At 34.9% G+C, this 18974-nt stretch overlaps 1 protein-coding gene across 3 annotated transcripts; it reads left to right on the top strand.

The window, feature by feature from the left end:
- The first annotated feature begins 1856 nt into the window (after positions 1-1856).
- Positions 1857-15662, top strand: LOC131609508 (FH protein interacting protein FIP2-like). 3 transcript variants are annotated; one of them, XM_058881216.1, is made up of 11 exons: positions 1862-2017; positions 2100-2209; positions 4789-4923; positions 10937-11092; positions 11606-11689; positions 12287-12333; positions 12414-12487; positions 13335-13393; positions 14320-14379; positions 14564-14644; positions 14898-15662. In XM_058881216.1, the coding sequence occupies exons 1-11, from the start codon at positions 1966-1968 to the stop codon at positions 14949-14951; spliced, it is 912 nt and encodes a 303-aa protein (XP_058737199.1). In that variant the 5' UTR covers positions 1862-1965; the 3' UTR covers positions 14952-15662. The 3 variants fall into 3 exon arrangements, with proteins under 3 accessions (XP_058737198.1, XP_058737199.1, XP_058737200.1); XM_058881215.1 differs by lacking the exons at positions 14320-14379; positions 14564-14644; positions 14898-15662 and adding an exon at positions 13517-14303 and having other exon boundaries at positions 1857-2017; XM_058881217.1 differs by lacking the exons at positions 14320-14379; positions 14564-14644; positions 14898-15662 and adding an exon at positions 13517-14304 and having other exon boundaries at positions 1887-2022.
- The last annotated feature ends 3312 nt before the right edge of the window (positions 15663-18974 follow it).

Genomic DNA, 18974 nt, shown 5'->3' with positions numbered 1-18974 from the left:
GAGTTGCTGCTCGTGAGCGTTTCATGTTTACTTATGATCATTAAATGTGTTATCAGCTGTAACAAGCTTCATGATCAGTATTCAAGAAGATGAAGATCTAAGCACAAGAAGCAATCAACATAAGAGCTGTTGCTCTATATCTGCTTATGAAGAAGAAAAGAAGATGGTCTTACAAGAAGGAATTACATTCAAGAGTTGAAGCTCTAATCTCCTTACTCAAACCAGAAAAGACCAAACTGATAGAAGCAATCAATACAAGAGTTGCTGCTCTTAATCTGCTTTCAAAAGAAGAAGATCTCATACAGAAGTTGAAGAAAAGAAGACTACAAGATTATTTATTATGTCTTGTAAATTATTTGTAAAACACATAAAGTTGTTGCTCGTATTGTGTTATATCTTAGAAAACTTCTAATAAATTGTTTAGGCCCCAGAAGTGACTTCTAGTCAGTGTGTTGTAAACATATGTATTAAGAATAAGAGATCATCTACTTAACTAAGAAGCACACTTGTAATCTCCAGAAGATTGATGAACGTTATATCCCGATGGGATCACTGAACAGTTCATCATCTAGGGTTAGTCACAACAGGTTGGTTATGCAGGGTTAGTCACAGCAGTTGGCTGTGCAGGAATCAATGGATGTTACATCTGTGGATCAGATCACTGAACAGTCCATTGCAGTTAGTCACGAGCAGTTGGCTTGTGTAGTGTTACTAGATTGATGAACGTTATATATCGTTGAGATCACTGAACGGTTCTGTCATCTAGGGGTTAGTCACTCACGGGTAGCTTGTGCAGGGTTAGTCACAACAGTTGGCTGTGCAGGTTGTTAGTCACGACGGTTGATCATGCAGGTGTAATCAAGTTTGGTTATAGTGGATTAAGTCCTATGTTGAGAGGCAAATCACCTGAGGAGGGTGGACTGGAGGTAGCCTTATTCAGAAAGTGAACCAGGATAAAAATGAGCGTGTCTTTTATTTTCTGTACAGTTCATTTAACTTAGAACATACACGCAGAATGTCTTCAGAACTGTACTGAGACTAGTCAGAAGTTCTGATGATATAAAGAAGTTAAAATGAATATCTCATTGGTTATGCAACTCCATTCCAAACATGCTTCCGCAACATTAAAGCATATCCAGAAGATAAGATACTAAGAGAAAGAAAAGAATTTAGAGAAAGAGAATTTTAATTTGATAAAGAACACAATTCAATCTCCCCTTTCTTGAATTTTTCTCCACCTTCAATGCGTTTTGTCAATGGAGGCATCGACGTGAACTGACGATAAACGAACCAATCATGCAGGAAGATGTTAGACCAACTCAGCATTATATGAATTTGTATACATCAGTTTCAACAAATTTATTTTTGTCTCAGCTAACATATTTGATCGACCCACACCAAAAAGCTTCACCATACGCCGAACAATCAACCCCACAATAGTACCAAACCCAACAACATTGTCACCCCATCCAAACACAACAACCTTACGACACCATATCCGTCCAAAACCACAATCAATTTATGCCACAAAACCAAGATCACGACCCATACCGCCATCAATCACATGCTGCCACCGCATCTTACGATAACACCGATGACACATATTATACCACCACATCCTACCATATCACTCAACCAATGTACAACCAAACATCACACCACCAAAGCATCCAATCAACACATGTGTTTCAAACACTACAAGAACCATTGATTCGTTTCCAAAATAATTTTTATTTGAAAAATAATTACTTTAGTATTTATGTTGAAAATGTGATCATTTAAATTTTTTATAAAAATTGTAGTTATTTGAAAAAAAATTCACATTTAACACTAAAGAAAAGTACTATACAACTTTCAACCTCAAAAAGAAAAAGAAAACTATACAACTTAATTTAATACACCCTCTCGCTCTCTCACCGGCACCCCCCTGGCAGTACTCCACAGCACCACCGCAACAACATCACAATGAAGGACGATTTCCAATCCGACACATCCTCCGTTCTCCGTCTCAACATCGGTAACGTAATCTCACAAACCCTAACATCAGACTATACCATCACACAACGACGTTTGATTCAATTTCGTTTTCATTTTCGCAGGAGGGAAGAAATTCTCGACGACGATCGATACGATGACACATCGCGAGCCAGAGTCAATGCTCGCTGCTATGTTCAGTGGTCGCCATACTCTTCCTCAAGATCCTCACAAGGTGGTATACCCTAATTTGCTTTTTCCTTTTTTTTTTGTTTCTATTGTTATTGATTACTATTAGGTAAAAATGAAGGAAAAATGGTAAATACAATAGTTTAAGTTTAAGCTTGATTAACAATGTAGTTATGATTCACACTATATGAATTAATTTCTTACATAAAAGAAAGGTTAGTAAGAATGATTAATTTATATTTAAAAATAGTTTACATGAAGTGAAAAATTGAATGAAAAAATTTCACACCAAAAGGTGGTATCCCTTTTATATATATATATATATATATATATATATATATATATATATATATATATATATATATCAACTAATTCAGAAGCAGAAGCATCGGAAGTTATCACTCTGTTACGAAGTCTGAAGAAACATGTTCTGAAGACCAAGTGCTGAAAGACTCTGAAAACATAAAGCTCTTAAGACTCAAGTTTATGAAGACAATATATATATATATATATATATATATATATATATATATATATATATATATATATATATATATATATATATATATATATATATATATATATATATATATATATATATATATATATATATGAGTAGTCTGCAAAGCTTAGTTCAAGTGGCAAAAATCGATATTGCTAGATTGGACATTGATAGGTTGGACATAGGAGGGGAGAGATTTAAAAAAAAGGTCCGACGGGTGGAGAGTAGAGATTTTTATGGAGGGAAAGTGCAAAGTTACATTTTTAAGACGATTCTAATAATTAAAATGACATTTAGTTTGGATTGGTGGTAAGGATGAAATGAAGTGGTAAGTAAGTATTCAGAGAGTTGAGCTTAATGTTGATTCGACCATTGTGGCCAAAGCAATAGAAGAGGGAGAAATTGGTATTATTGATTGTGTCGTTCTTCGACAAATCAAAGATATTATTGGTGAGCACGAGTTAGTGATAGTTTCTCACGCTTCCAGGTTCACAAATGGCTGCGCTGATATTCTAGCGACACATGGCTGCAATGATAAAAACTTCTCCTTCTATGATGAAGTGCCGGTGTTTCTTGAACCGTATTTAGCGGCGGATTCGATTGGAATTAGTAGTTTCTTCTTTGATAAGCTGTAGTTTCTTTTCTCTTTGGGCTTAGGCCTCTTTTGTACCAAAAAAAAAATAGTGTTGAGATTCTATTGTTTGGATTTGCAAATAATGGACGGAGTGAAATGGAACATGATGGAATCCGTTCCATCCGATTCTCCATTTTTTGTTCCATCCGATTTAGGGTGTATGTAATGGAATGAGACATTTTAAATAAAATAAACAAACAATGGAAGAGGATCTATATTCCATTCCGCTCCGCTCCGTTCCTTTTCTCTGCGTTATGTTACATTCCACTCCGTTACGTTCATATGGGAAACAAACACGTTCTCCCTTCAAATCTTCTTATTTTGGAGGGATTTTGCTCCTCTCCCTTCTCCTCCACCCCCTCTTAATAATTGAACAAAATATCTCATATTTAAAATAGTCCCTCTTCTCCATTTTCCTCCAACCAAATACATATTCTTTAATAAACATTCTTCAAAACTAATGAAATATCTACATATTGAATTGATTGATCTTTTTATATTTGCTGCATCAAGACAAACATAGAATCTTTAAATTTGTGGTGCTATATTTAGAAAAGGACTAAATTGACACTTATAGTTAAGAAACTATTGCAATTTCTCAAATTTGAGGACTGAATTGCTTGACCTTTACAATTTTAAGGGCTAAATGTTATTTACTCACATGTTAGATTATTATTATTATTATTATTATTATTATTATTATTATTATTATTATTATTATTAATATTATTATTATTATTATTATTATTATTATTATTATATTTACCATTATCAATAATTGAATACTCAAATTAACCCTAAAATTTGGCGCAAGTGGTTAGTGCTCTGGTCTAAAGGGCCAGACTTTGGGCCGGTACTCAAGTTCAACCCAAGTGATGAAACAAATTATAACCAGGCGTTATTTACCTCCTAGTCCAGACACATATTGGTCCATGTGTCATTTTGTTTCGACAAAAAAATACTAAGATCTATTTAATATTGGAGAAATGAAAAACACCAATGGTTCTTAAGAATCTCATGTGGATAAGATTAGTTATTTTAGGGATGTTATAGTTTCTATCCATGACACACCAACACAGACACTTGCACCCATAGTAATTTTAGAAGAATGAGTAATTGAATGTAAGCACATGTGTCAGACATCAAACATGTCTGCAATCTGATGTGTTGTCAGTGCTGCATAGGTTTCTATAAGAGAATTAGATTTGCATTTGAGAATGTTAGTTCTTTGAGACCAAATAAATCTTAGTGTTTTTTGTCATGACCAATTTGGATATTTAATTATTATTGTGGTAATTAAACTAAAAGCATATGGTGAGATTATGTATTAGAGTTTGACCTAACTCATACTTACAAAACCGGCTGGTAAGGTGAGGGGTGTAACTCTCTATCTTTATTAATATGTATACAATTCTGTATAACTGTTAAATCATAGATTTCAATATATTTGTTGATTTTTGGACAGTGGTAATTTGTGTTTGCATTGCAGGGATATGTGTTTGTTGATAGGGATGGTACGCACTTCAGACACATTCTCAATTGGTTAAGGGACGGCGTGGTGCCCACTCTTGAGGAAGCTGAATATGCAGAGCTGTTGAGGGAAGCTGAGTACTATCAGCTACTTGTGAGCACAACTTCTTTCTTTCTTTCTTTTATTTTTTGGCTTTGTTTCTAGCGTGTAGCAATTCTTGAATGGGTATAGTGTTTATAATCAAGAGCTTGAAATAATATGCAAATAACTTTGGCAAAGACTTCATTGTTTATTCATATGGCTATACTAATGAGTATAGTTGTACTTGAGTAGTAGACATAATTGAGGAACATCTTTACATAGAGGAAGATAGGGAAAGTACTAACAAGGAAATAGAGCAAGGTGTTTTCTTGTTGGTTGTTTTCTGCTAGCACTGTCATTATTGTTTGGGTCTTATTTAGCATGGATGAGGCGCAGTACTGCTACTAAAAATAATGTAAATGAGAACATACCATGCCAATTTTGTTTGCGATGAGAATGTCCGTGCTATGAGAGCTATATGCATCGGCATTAAATGGTTAGCATAAAGGGCGTTTTCCTTTCTCTGTTTTTTGTTTTCATTTTCAGTTCAACTCATAAACATGAGAGTATAGATTCAAGAATTCCTTCGCCATTTTATTTTACAATCTTTGAAAACAGATTCAATATTTTAAGTAATTTTGGATATGACTAAATACTGTTTTTCCTGTTTCTGAAACACATTCTCCCTAGCTAACCTTCTATCTTCTTTGTTGGAATATATTATTTCTATTTGTATTATTTCCCTATTTGTATTATTTCACTTTATTCTCCATTAAGGAAAGAATTAATATCATTATTGTATTACCATTATATATATCAGCCACCATTATATATACCAGCCTAGAGCTGAGGAATACAATACAACAGTTTTTTTACCATTCCTTTCAATATGGTATCAGAGCTCTGGGTTAGGGTTTACTGTAAAACTTCCACAACAGCTTCCGATTGACATACCCGTTTAATCCCTATGGCGAATCACGACACGAATTGGCCCGCTCTAGGTTTTGCCTACACCGGATCCAATAATGGCGGTGGCGGTGGCCGCGGTGATGGCGGCGGCCGCGGTAACGGTGGTGGCCGCGGAAATGGCAATGGTGGCGGAAACGGCGACGAAACATCGGGTGTCACAAACAATGGCAGTTATTTCAATATAGGCGGCAATGACCAAGAGGGTTCCTCATACTCCCTCAAGGTCAATATTCCTAAGATGAATGGGAATAACTATAATGAATGTGCCCAGACAGTTCGCTTGGTATTGGATAGCAAAGGGAAGTTGGGTTTTTTAACTGGAGCAGTAGCTGAACCGGCAGTAGGAGACCCTCTTTACCAACAATGGAAATCTGAAAACTCCTTGATTATTGCGTGGTTGGTAAGCTCTATGGAAACTGGAATAGGTAAGCCTTATATGTTTTTGCCTTCTGCAAAGGATGTATGGGAAGCTGTTAAGGAAACATACTCTGATATTCAAAACTCTTCCCAAATTTTTTGTTTAAAATCAAAGTTATGGCATGCGAAACAAGGGGACATGAATGTTACTGCTTATTACAATGAGTTGTTGACCCTTTGGCAAGAGTTGGATCTATGTTATGATGACAATTGGAGGTGTACAGAAGATAGTGTTTTGTTTCTCAAAAGACAAGAAAATGATCGTGTCTTCATGTTTCTCGCTGGGCTCAATAAAGACCTTGATGAGGTAAGAGGTAGAGTTTTAGGAAAAATACCATTGCCAACTCTTCGTGAAACTTTTGCAGAAATAAGAAGGGAGGAGGCACGACAAGGTATTATGATGGGCAAAACACCACGAAGCTCTGAATCTGAAGGCTCAACTTTCGCTACTAGGAACCTTGACGAGGAAAAAAGGGTAGACAAAGTTCCTTGGTGTGACCACTGTAAGCGTGAATGGCATACGCGTGAAACCTGTTGGAAGCTCAAAGGGAAACCTCCTAACTGGAAGAAGAAAGGTGGTCGTGCATTTCAGGCTAGTAATTCTGATCAAGGGCAGCAAATTTCTTCACCGCGGCTTCCACTCACTACAGAACAACTAGACAGATTGTACAAACTTCTCGACTCTCCAACTCCTTCTTGCTCTATAGCAACAAAAGGTAATTCTGCATTTATTAGTGTCAGTCCCAGTCATACTTGGATAGTAGATTCAGGTGCCTCTGATCACATGACAGGTGAATCTATTTTTTTCTCTTCATATAGTCCATGTGCAGGTAACCAAAAAATAAAAATTGCAGATGGCTCTTTTTCAGCCATTGCAGGTAAAGGGTCAGTTGTCTTGTCTCCAATGTTAACTCTGAAAAATGTCCTTCATGTTCCAAATTTATCATGTAATTTAATGTCCGTCAGTAAATTAGCCCAAGATATAAATTGTCAAACTAATTTTTTCCGATCTCACCGTGTCTTTCAGGATTTGAACTCGGGGAAGATGATTGGCAGTGCTAAGGAGAGTGGAGGACTCTACTACCTTGACATTGGATCTGCATCACAACTACCTTCAAAAACAATAAGTTCCTGTTTTGAGTCTTTTTCTGTTTTGAATAATAAAGATGAAAACATTATGACATGGCATTTAAGATTAGGTCATCCTAGTTTTCGTTACTTAAAACACTTGTTTCCTAAGTTATTTCATAATAAGAACTTTTCTTCGTTTAAATGTGAAGCATGTGAGTTTGCAAAACATCATCGTTCCCAATTTTCAATACAGCCTTATAAACCATCAAAACCTTTTTCTATTATTCACAGTGATGTTTGAGGCCCTAACCGTACAAGTACACTCTCTCTCAAAAAATGGTTTATCACATTTATAGATGACCATACAAGAGTATGTTGGGTGTACTTGTTAAAGGGGAAATCAGATGTTTGTCAGGCTGTAAAGAATTTTTTTACAATGGTGCAGAATCAATTTCAAACAAATATCCAAGTCTTTAGAAGTGATAATGGCAAAGAATATTTTAACACTATCCTGGATGATTTTTTTCAAAAAAATGGGATTGTACATCAAAGTTCATGTCCTAATACTCCTCAACAAAATGGAGTTGCCGAAAGGAAAAATAGACATTTATTGGAGGTTGCTAGAGCTTTACTTTTCACAAATAAAGTACCAAAATATTTGTGGGGCGAAGCCGTTTTAACAGCTGCATATTTAATTAATAGAATGCCCTCCAAAGTTCTTAATTTTCAAACACCGATTAATACTTTCAAAGAATGTTTTCCTAGTTCTCGTGTTTTAACTGATCTGACATTAAAAATCTTTGGTTGCACAGCTTTTGTTCATGAACATAAGAATGTTGGAAAACTTGAACCACGTGCTATAAAGTGTGTTTTTGTTGGATACTCCCCAACTAAAAAAGGATATAAAAGTTTTGATCCAAAAACCAAAAAAATGTTTGTCACTATGGATGTTACATTTTTTGAAAATAAACCTTTTTTTGATGACACTCATCAAGGGGGGGATATAAAGGAAGACTTGTTTCAAATTGAGAACATGAGTTTTTTAAATAATTTATCTTTGCCTGTATCACAAAGTTCTGAGACTTATACTTCTGCACCAACAGAAAATGGCCATGATTCTTTATTTAATCCTACTCCTGTTATGAGTAACGATCCTTGCGAATCTGAGCCTACATTTTCTCATGTAGAAAACAATGAAATTCCTAAAAACGATGATAGTGATGATCTAATTGAAATGCCACAGAATAATGAGTCACTTCAGGAAAACAGATTTGAATTAGGAAACGGGATTTGGAAAGGGAAGGTTTTTGTAAAAAAGAACCACAAAGGAATGGATGAGTCCACATCTCCACACTGTCAGGAATCTGAACCGGGGAATGATCAACCTCCTAAGAATAGGAAAGGTAAGTCCATCTCTGTTTCTGAAAGTCGTATTTTGTATCCTGATATAGATGATCCTGTTGCCATTAGAAAACCTGTTAGATCGTGTACTAAACACCCCATGTCCAATTTTATATCATATTCAAATTTGTCTTCATCTCTGTCTGCCTTCACCTCAAAATTGTCTAGTGTAGAAATTCCAAAAAATGTACAGGTTGCTCTAGAAATTCCAAAGTGGAGGGAAGCTGTACTTGAGGAGATGAAAGCTCTAGAAAAGAACAAAACTTGGAGTGTTATGACACTACCGAATGACAAGAAGACAGTTGGATGCAAATGGGTGTTTACTGTGAAGTATAATTCAGATGGGTCCATTGAAAGGTACAAGGCTCGCTTGGTGGCTAAAGGATTTACTCAGACCTATGGTATAGACTACTCAGAGACATTTGCTCCTGTTGCAAAACTGAACACTGTAAGAATTCTTTTATCTCTTGCTGCTAACCTGGATTGGCCCCTACATCAGTTAGATGTTAAAAATGCCTTTCTTAATGGCGATCTAGAAGAAGTATACATGGACATTCCTCCTGGCTTTGAAGACAAATTTGGATCAAATGTATGCAAATTAAATAAGTCTTTGTATGGATTAAAACAGTCTCCTAGAGCTTGGTTTGAAAAATTCACTCAGTCCATGAAGAAACAAGGGTACATTCAAGGACAGGCTGATCACACCTTATTCACAAAGTTCTCCCATGATGGGAAATTGGCTGCCCTGATTGTATATGTTGATGATATTGTCCTTACTGGAGACGATACAGTTGAAATGGCAAGAGTAAAAGAGAAATTAGCAGTAGACTTTGAAATCAAGGACTTAGGATCCATGCGATATTTTCTTGGTATGGAGGTTGCTCGGTCAAAGAAGGGTATTGTGGTTTCACAGCAGAAATACATTCTAGACTTATTGAAAGAAACAGGAATGAGTGGATGTCGTCCTGCAGATACCCCTATGGATCCTAATGCTAAACTTTGGGGAGAAGGTAGTGTTCCTGTTGACACTGGAAGATATCAGAGGTTGGTTGGAAAACTGATTTATTTGTCACACACCCGACCTGATATTGCTTTCTCAGTTAGTGTAGTAAGTCAATTTATGCATTCTCCTTACGAGGAACATCTTGAGGCAGTCTACCGGATACTGAGATATTTGAAGGGAAAGCCTGGTAAAGGCTTACATTTTAAGAAAACTAGTGAAAGAAATGTGTCTATCTTCACGGATGCTGATTGGGCAGGCTCAGTCACTGATAGAAGATCAACCTCTGGATATTGTACTTATGTTTGGGGTAATCTTGTGACATGGAGGAGCAAGAAACAAGGAGTTGTAGCAAGAAGTAGTGCAGAAGCTGAGTTTAGAGCTATGTCTCAAGGTATTTGTGAAGGGTTATGGATCCTTAGAGTCCTAGAAGAACTTAAGATGAAAATTGAGCTTCCATTAAAATTATACTCTGACAGTAAAGCTGCCATTAGCATAGCTCATAACCCAGTTCAACATGACAGAACCAAACATATTGAGATTGATCGACACTTCATAAAAGAGAAGTTAGATGCTGGAATCATATGTCTCCCTTTTGTGACTTCAAATCAGCAAGCAAACTGCAGATATCCTTACCAAAAGTTTGGCAAGACCAACCTTTGAGCATTTGATTGACAAGTTGGGCATGATAGATATCTATGCACCAACTTGAGGGGGGGGTGTTGGAATATATTATTTCTATTTGTATTATTTCCCTATTTGTATTATTTCCCTTTATTCTCCATTAAGGAAAGAATTAATATCATTATTGTATTACCATTATATATATCAGCCACCATTATATATACCAGCCTAGAGCTGAGGAATACAATACAACAGCTTTTTTACCATTCCTTTCAATATTCTTTATATCACAATTATTCATTACAAGAGTCTTTTAAGTTCTATCTCCTTGTTAGCAATTTAAAATGAACACAAATGTTAGAAAATGGAAACTGAAAATGCTTTTCTTTCTTAAGTAAACAAACCTGAAGTTTCTTTTTTTCTTTTTTCTTTCCAAAGTCATTTTCAATTGTGGTTAGATAACAGATGAATTTGATAGGTTTTGAACATGCATTCTCATCTCTCATGCTGGATTCTCTCTAATTACTTTACTAAATGGAAAAGAAACTGAAACTTCAGGCCGTATTGAATTCCTAAAACCTATGATCACTTGCAAAACACTAGGGGCTTGTAGATGGAATCCAAGATGTCCTTAATAAGAGGAAGGAAGATGACGAGCTCCGAACAGAATTGACGCGTACTGATATCATCAAGTGTATACAATCTGATAAAGTCAGGTTTCGAGGGGTTAATCTTTCTGGCATCGACCTCTCTAAACTGGTATGACATCATCCTCTCTAAACTGGTAAATTCTTGGACCATATATGGTATAAAGGGTGTGTATATGTGTACTTGTAAGTTGTAAACAAATGTTGTTATTACTTGGATATGAGTTTTGGAGAGTTGTGCATTTTCTTTTAGCCATTATATAGTGCATTTTTTTATAGCCATTATATATTGACTTTTCTTTATCTTGTGTTTTGTAACTTCAATTCTGTCGATACATGTAAGCTCATATATATGAACATAGTTATTTAAATTAACTTGTTTTCATGTTTATCTTAAATTTTATAACAATTTGGGCATTTGAAGAACTCACCAAAGGATGATATTAATGTGTTACCTTAGGCTGAGAAACTTATTTCTGTAACCATTTTTCTAGAAATTAACATAATGTAAGACAGAGATCTAAGTCATCATTTTCAATAGAGTTTTTAAATGGTGAATTTATTCAAGGTAATACGCCCACTAACATCAATACCTATATTGATCTTTTGAATTTTGGAGTTTCAGGATTTATCATTTGTGGATTTCAGCTATGCTTGTCTTAAAAATGTCTTCTTTTCAAGAGTAAATCTTCAATGTGCAAAGTTTCGGGTAAGTGTGATTATAACGTATTAATAATAATATCATGCAAGATAGGTTTAAAATTACCGAAGCTTGAGCTAAATTTAGTTCAGGCCATTCATGAGTTTAGACTTTCAATAATTTTAACACAGCTTATAGTCCAACACTATTGTCCAGCCAAATGATACCTATCTGGTAATAGCCAAATTCTAAACCAGGAATAGCTAAGCTGAAAAACTACTCAAGGAGAAGAATTAAAAGATATGAGTTGGTGCTGAGGGAAAAGAGAGAGAATATCACAATTGATCAGAATTGGCTATTTATTCATGATGCATGCCTTCAAGGCTATAAGTAGGGAAATTGGTTACAATCATCTCACCAATCACTATATCCAAAGAGAATCTAGTAACTAACTACCAGCTCAGTTTCTTAACAAAAATATATTGATATTTTATGATTGAGTTTTTCTTTTGTTGACAAATGTAAATGATTAATAGTGGTATAGACTATATTAGTATTTAGCAATCACCAAATATTTTCTTGATTACCTTTTGAAAGCATTAAGACTGTATTCATGATTGTACTGTTTAATTTGCAATTTGACCTAAAACCTATATAATTTTATAGGATGTTGATGCCGAGGGCTCCATCTTTCACAATGCAAATTTGCGGGAGTAAGTCACTAAAAAAATTATGCTATTTAATTGCATACATGCTTGCAGGCCTCTTAACTATCTCATCTTTCCTAGGGAAGATGTGAGTTTACTGGGGCAAATCTCCGTGGTGCTTTATTGGCTGGTGCATGCCTTCAGAGTGCAAATCTACAAGGTCTGTTAATATGTTATACGTTGATGTTTTAAAATCAACCCCACTTAGTGGGATAAGGCTTAGTTGTTATTATCAATTTTGATGTTTGGAATCAAATTGGTATTATCATCATCACATAATGCAAATAACAACCAAACCTTATCTCACTATTGAACATCTATTGGAGCAAAACAAAATAGCAAATTTTTAGTCATTCTCTACCTTATATTTATATCTTCATTCTATAGCATGCTAGCGACTGTTGTTTTTTTTCTTCGTATTTAGTGAAGATATGTAACTTCTTTGCCGACGTTAGATGGTTGACAGAACATGCATGCCTTATTTATTATAAAATTGGCAGAAATTGCTTCGTGTTTGAATTAAATTGATTTATTCTATCTATTCTTCATTCAAAATGAATTAGGTTAGTTCAAATGAGCATTATGCTTTGTATTTTCGAAAGTAACATTTCGGATGCAATGATGAACTTGAAAATGGATAAGGAAAATATCAAGAACAGCCCTTACTGTGACATTGTAGTGTGCATTCATATTCCTTACTATTTATATGAACAAATAAGGACCAAATCCGGAGTGAAAACCAAGTCCATCTTTGAGGTTACCTTTCTATTCTATTTGCATCCGGCATAATATTTTTAATTTGGTTTGCAATATCTAAGTAATTTTCTTGGTTTGACTGAAACAGAATGAGAATACTATGCATCTGTTTCTAATAGCATAGTATGTTTGTGTTTGTAATTGGTCTACTTGATTCCTGTAAATGTAGTTCATATGTGTTTGTAATAGTATAGTATATTGAACAGTATTCTTGTAAATGTATTTCATTTGTTTAAACTGCTATTTTGCAGATGCTTGTTTAGTAGATTGTAGCTTCTGTGAAGCAGACCTGCGATCTGCACATCTACAGGTTTGCCAAACTTGAACATTTATCTTTATATATAATAATTTAAATTTGTTTATAACTTTCATGCTGTTCTTTATTTTATTCTAGAAGCTTTTAATTTGTGTCTATTATTTTATCATGTGCAAGGTTCATCGGAGTATATTCTTTACCTTTGGTAATAAAGGATATTCCTTTATAATCTCCTTCCTGTCATTTTCCGTGGAAGTTAGAAGTGGAATGCGTAGACTAGCCTCTTTATTGCATTTTCCTATAACTTCTGTTAATATTTGGAGCGACAACAAAAGCCTTTTTCATCTAGGTATAGTCAGTCAATTGCAAGAATCACATGACATGATAAAATCCTATCATAAATTAATCTATTGACACCATTTAGGCCTAAAATCATTCCAAGTGATTTGGCCTTTAGTTTTCCTTGGTCGCTCGTTAACTCTTATTTCTACTCGTATCTACTCTATTCTCCTTGTTGAGACTTCTATAAGTTTTCCACACATATAGAGACCACATAAAGCAATGATCTACTATTTTTCTGCAACTGATGCCATTCCGATTTTCTCATCAATATTGTGTTTAGTCATTCTTAATCCTATTTGTGGTTCAATCATTGGATAATTAGAATTGTCCTGTTCCACTGTAAACTTGAGCTACGATCCTATATCTGTTAACCTTTTGAGATCCACAACGCCATTCATCCGATACTTTTCTACAATTAATGGCGAATAAATCATTTAAGTTTCAGCCAGTGTAGGTTGGGTCTAGCTGAAGGGGCTAGTCTCGCACCAAATGGCGAACTAAGATTCGAATTCGAACTGAGAGAAGCGTCCACATTAAGTGATGGATTTTAGCTTGAAACATGCAGCACTAGTGTAGTAGTATTGTATCTTGATTATTGGTGTGAGATGGTTGATTACTTGGAACCTTTAATTTCACAGAATGCTGATCTTATTAATGCCAATCTGGAGGGAGCTAATCTGGAAGGAGCTAATTTAAAGGTAAAAATATTGTGAACATGTATGAGTGAATATAATTGGGCTGCTATGAAAACCTTTCAATGGATATTACGAACATATATGAGTGAACATAATTGGGCTGCTATGAAAACCTTTCAATGAGCGTGTGAAAAGTTATTTTTCCTATTTTGGCTTAGTTGACTGAAATTATTTCTCTCTGTCTCAGGGAGCAAAGCTGAACCATGCCAACTTGAAGGGTGCTAACCTTCAACGAGCGTATATGCGTCATGTAGATCTTAGAGATGCGGTATGTAAATGAGCTGAATTTTCACAGTGCTTTTAAATGCTTTTGATATTTATGATATTTTTGATCCTTTTATCAGTATTTTCCATTCGACTATGGTCAACCTGTTATGGTCCTGACTTTGCTATTTTGAAAATTCCATTTCCCATTAATTTATTGGCGAAGGAAAATTTATGCCGTGAAAAAAAAAAATCAAATTTGTTCTATTGTTCAAAATACGATAATCTTACATGATCGGTCTTTTTTAATAAATCAGGACTTGGAAGGAGCAAGACTTGATGGTGCCAATCTGCTTGGAGCAATCAGATAATATTTGGACCGAAGAGTGAAGATATTAAACTTCAGAAATGGGGAAGTGGCTAAAGAAACTCAAGATGAGTTGACTTGAGAAGTTGAAAGTTGTCTTATTTCAAAAGTACTTACTATTGCTGCTCATGAAGTTGTGCATCGGGTCGTCAATCGACGTTATGGTTGTACCAGCTGATGATCTTCTCCAACATGCTGTCATTGTAAGGAGGAAGCCATTTAGGCTTTTCTTGTTCATATTTGGTATTTCATTGTGTGGTTTTTTGTTTTATGTATCTAGTGAAAGAAAGTTGCAATATTACTAATACTATTTATGATATGTGAACCATCTGGTGTATAGCACTGTTTCTAATAACATTTAAGCATGATTTGAATGGTTAAAAACATGATAATTGTGATATGTATGCATCAGGGTCACCTGAGTGAAATGATGTTGGAGAACATGATAGGTAGCATAAAATAGATATTTATGAAATAACTAAAGTTTGAGCTCTACATAAATATACAATTTAAAATATAAAAATAAAATTGTTGTCTAGAATTATGAACAAAAATGTATTATGTAAATTGTAAAATAGGTATATAGAAGTTGAGATTTTTTTTTCTTTGGTTGTGGGGATGGTCGAAAGAAGTCTATGTGTTGTAATGGTTTTTACAGATTGTTATTCTCTGGTTGTCATTTGACAACAATGGTAGTTGTTTGCTTTTTGTTTTAGAGTTTTCACGTTATATATGTGTTGTGATTGTGGTTTTTACTTTCTTTATGTATGTTTTTTCAACATTTGGTTTCACAGTCTAGTTCGACTTGGTGAGGGAGCGTGAGCTGAATCTCGCGTTGAATCTTATTGCTTTGGATCCTGTTACAGGATGTGGGAGCTCACAATTGTGGTAGAGGTTCTTAAGTTCAAATGGGAGGGGTTAAGTCTCACATCATCTATGAATGATGAAATACGGAAATTGTAAGAGAGTAGACCCATATACATGCCTTAACGTTTGAATTTACAAGAGAGTAGACCTATATACATGCCTTAAAGTTTTGGATTGAGATGTGGTGTCTCCTTTTTTGTGGTCTTGGAACATTGGTTTTGTTACTTTCGACTTTTCCAGAATCTCCGATAAATATTGATCTCACATGGAATAAAGTTGCCTATGTGGGTGAAAAATTCGTTAGATTTGAAGTGGCTTTAAAGAATTTATTGGTTGATAATAAGAGGTATTTTGAGATAACACTGTGTATATTGACTTGATGTTTTACTTCTCTTTTTTATTGTAGGTGCTTGGAGTTTTGAGAATCTAGAACTTGGCTTCAATGTAGATTAGCTGCATGAATATTATTCGCTATGTGATTTGATGCTCCTCTTTCAATTATTGACTCTGACTAGGTACTTACCTAGGACAGGTCTATGTTCTTGAGTTCCTAGAACCTTTTCTAGGACCTGATTTGGAAAAATTACATAATTGGTCAGACGCACTTGGTATGACGTCCTTGGTCTAACACCACATTAATTAATATCAAAATTTTCTTTACTCTTAATCGAATGTTCTCTTGTTTTCTCAAAAAATGTCTTAAGAAATTTCATTTTTGGTTTGAACTATGATTGTTTTTGGTTTTGTGTCCAAGCTAGTAAAATTTCTTATCAATTCTTCGTATATTTTTCAAATAATAAATGGTTGACTTTTAAAAAACTTTAAATTCCTACACACCATTTTTTCTTGTGTTTTGGTAAATATTCCTTACTATACATAGCCGATCCCAAACTTGGATTAAAGGAGAAGGTTGTGTAGGCAGTCGACAATCACGTAAGATTTTATTGAATCTCTATGACATGGATCAACTACGAAATAATGTGAATGTTAGGTCGTTGTCCGCAAGCAATACACAATATGACTCGAGTACAATGTCAAAAGAGCAAGAGTCGCCACCCGGATGTAGTGAAAAATAAGCAAGGGTTCCCACACTTTCTTGAATTAGTGTGGGTAAAGAAGTTAGTTCGTGAGAGGATGATTCGTTTTGGATCATGGAAAATGGACAGGTGAAAAAGCGAAAGAATTTAAAAAATTCGAGATTTAAGCTTTGGTACGCCAGAAAAGTTAGATTGAAAAATGAGGTTGGGATTATGGACAAGGAGTGGAAGAAGGATATTGTGGATGTGAAAAGAGAGGGAGATCATAGTCTTGAAATTTGTAGTGGAGCAAGATAGATTTAATGTTATTAGTACTTACACACTCACTCCAGATTGGGTTAGCAGAACACCTTAAGGTAAAATTTTGAGAGGATTTAGAAGGTTTCCTTCAGGATACACCCCAAGGAGAGAAGTTTTCCTAGGGGGGATCTTAATGGACATGGAGGTAGCGTATCAAGATGTTTTGAGAGAGTGCATTGGGGGTTTCACGTAAGGGAGGTGAATGTGGAGGGTGAATTTAACTTGGAGTTTTCGTCGGGTTTAGATCTTACTATAACAAACATACGGTTTAGGAAAACAGTTGAACATCTCATCATATATAAAAGTGGGGGTGACATGTTTGCAGATAGATTTCTTTCTTATTAGGAAGTATGATAAGAAGATTTGCTTGGATTCTAAAGTTATTCTGAGAGAGAGCTTAACTATCCAACGTAGATTTTTTTTATTATGGATGTAAGAATTAAGGTGAGAGCAAAGAGAAAAGTCATATGGTAACGTCACATATCAAGTGGTGACATTTAAAGGGTGAAAAGCAAGGAATTTTTCATTTCAAGATTTTGGATGGAGGATTCGGACAACCACAAGGAAATAAAAATGATATGGGGAATAAGATGGCCCAAGAGATTAGAAAAGTGGATAAAAAGACGTGGGTGAATCAAGAAGTGTTTGAATTAGGATTAAAGAATCTTGGTGGCATAATGAAAGTGCCCAAAGTAAATTTAGAGTAAAAAAAGACAGTTTTAAAGAGTGGTCTAGGTGTAAAAATGTCGAAACTTGAGAAAAGTACCAGAAAGCTAAGAATGAGATCAAGAAGACGGTGAGTGAAGCAAGAACTCAAACTTTGGACGGATTATACCTATCTCTAGGAACCAAAGAGGGAGAAAAATCTATTTATAGGCTTGCTAAGGGAAGAGAAATAAATACTAGAGATTTGGATCAAATGAAGTGTGTTAGAGATGAAGAAGGAAAATTCTTGGTTCAGGAAAAATATATAAAGGATATGTGAAAGACATATTTCTACAACCTATTTAATGAAGGATATGATACTTCACCGGACTCAAGTAGACTCGACATTAGAGAAGAGGATCAGAACTATAATTATTACAATCAAATTTAAAAACATGAGATAAAGGAAGTGTTGAAAAGAATGAATAACAATAAGCCGATTGGACCAGAGCACATACCTATTGAAAGGTGAAAAATTTGTGGAAATAGAGGTATTGAGTAGCTCACCAAACTCTTTAATGAAATTATGAGGTCAAAGCGCATGTTGGATGAATGGAGAAGAAACATTTTAGCTTCAGTCTATAAGAACATGAGGGATATACAAAATTATTCGAATGATAGGGGATTAAACTTATGAGTCATATCATGAAGTTATGAGAAAAGAGACTGAAGAGACTGAAGTCACCATGAATCAATTTGATTTATGCCTGGAAGGTCGACCATGGAAGCGATTTATCCATTATGATATATAATAGAGCAGTATCAGATGGACCAACAAGATCTACCCTTAATTTTTATTAACTTAGATAAGGCATATGATAGAGTGCCTAGAGAGATTGCATATATTCGAGCTATCCAAGATATGTATAAATGGGTATCAACTAGTGTGCAGACACAAAGTGGAGAGATATATAATTTTCCCATTACAATTAGTTTGCATCAAGGTTCAACTCTAAGCCTCTGCATTTTTTATCTTACTTTTAGATGTACTCATAGAACACATTTATGAGCTAGCACAAAGATGCATCATTTTTGCAGATGATATAGTCCTTCTTAGAGTCGAGTCAAAGGATGATTTAAATGAGAGGTTGAAAACTTTGAGATGAGCTATAGAAACA

This window comes from Vicia villosa, linkage group LG6 (assembly GCF_029867415.1).
Source record: "Vicia villosa cultivar HV-30 ecotype Madison, WI linkage group LG6, Vvil1.0, whole genome shotgun sequence".
Classification (NCBI taxonomy): Eukaryota; Viridiplantae; Streptophyta; class Magnoliopsida; order Fabales; family Fabaceae; genus Vicia; species Vicia villosa.
This window is presented reverse-complemented; position numbering and strand designations above follow the sequence as displayed.

Bases quoted from the DNA above. Each gene is read 5' to 3' on its own strand.
- LOC131609508 (XM_058881215.1), top strand. From the start codon at position 1,966: ATGAAGGACGATTTCCAATCCGACACATCCTCCGTTCTCCGTCTCAAC. The intron at 12,334-12,413 runs GTAAGTCACTAA...TTCCTAGGGAAG, and splicing joins CACAATGCAAATTTGCGGGA to ATGTGAGTTTACTGGGGCAA. The intron at 13,394-13,516 runs GTTTGCCAAACT...ATCATGTGCAAG, and splicing joins TGCGATCTGCACATCTACAG to GTTCATCGGAGTATATTCTT.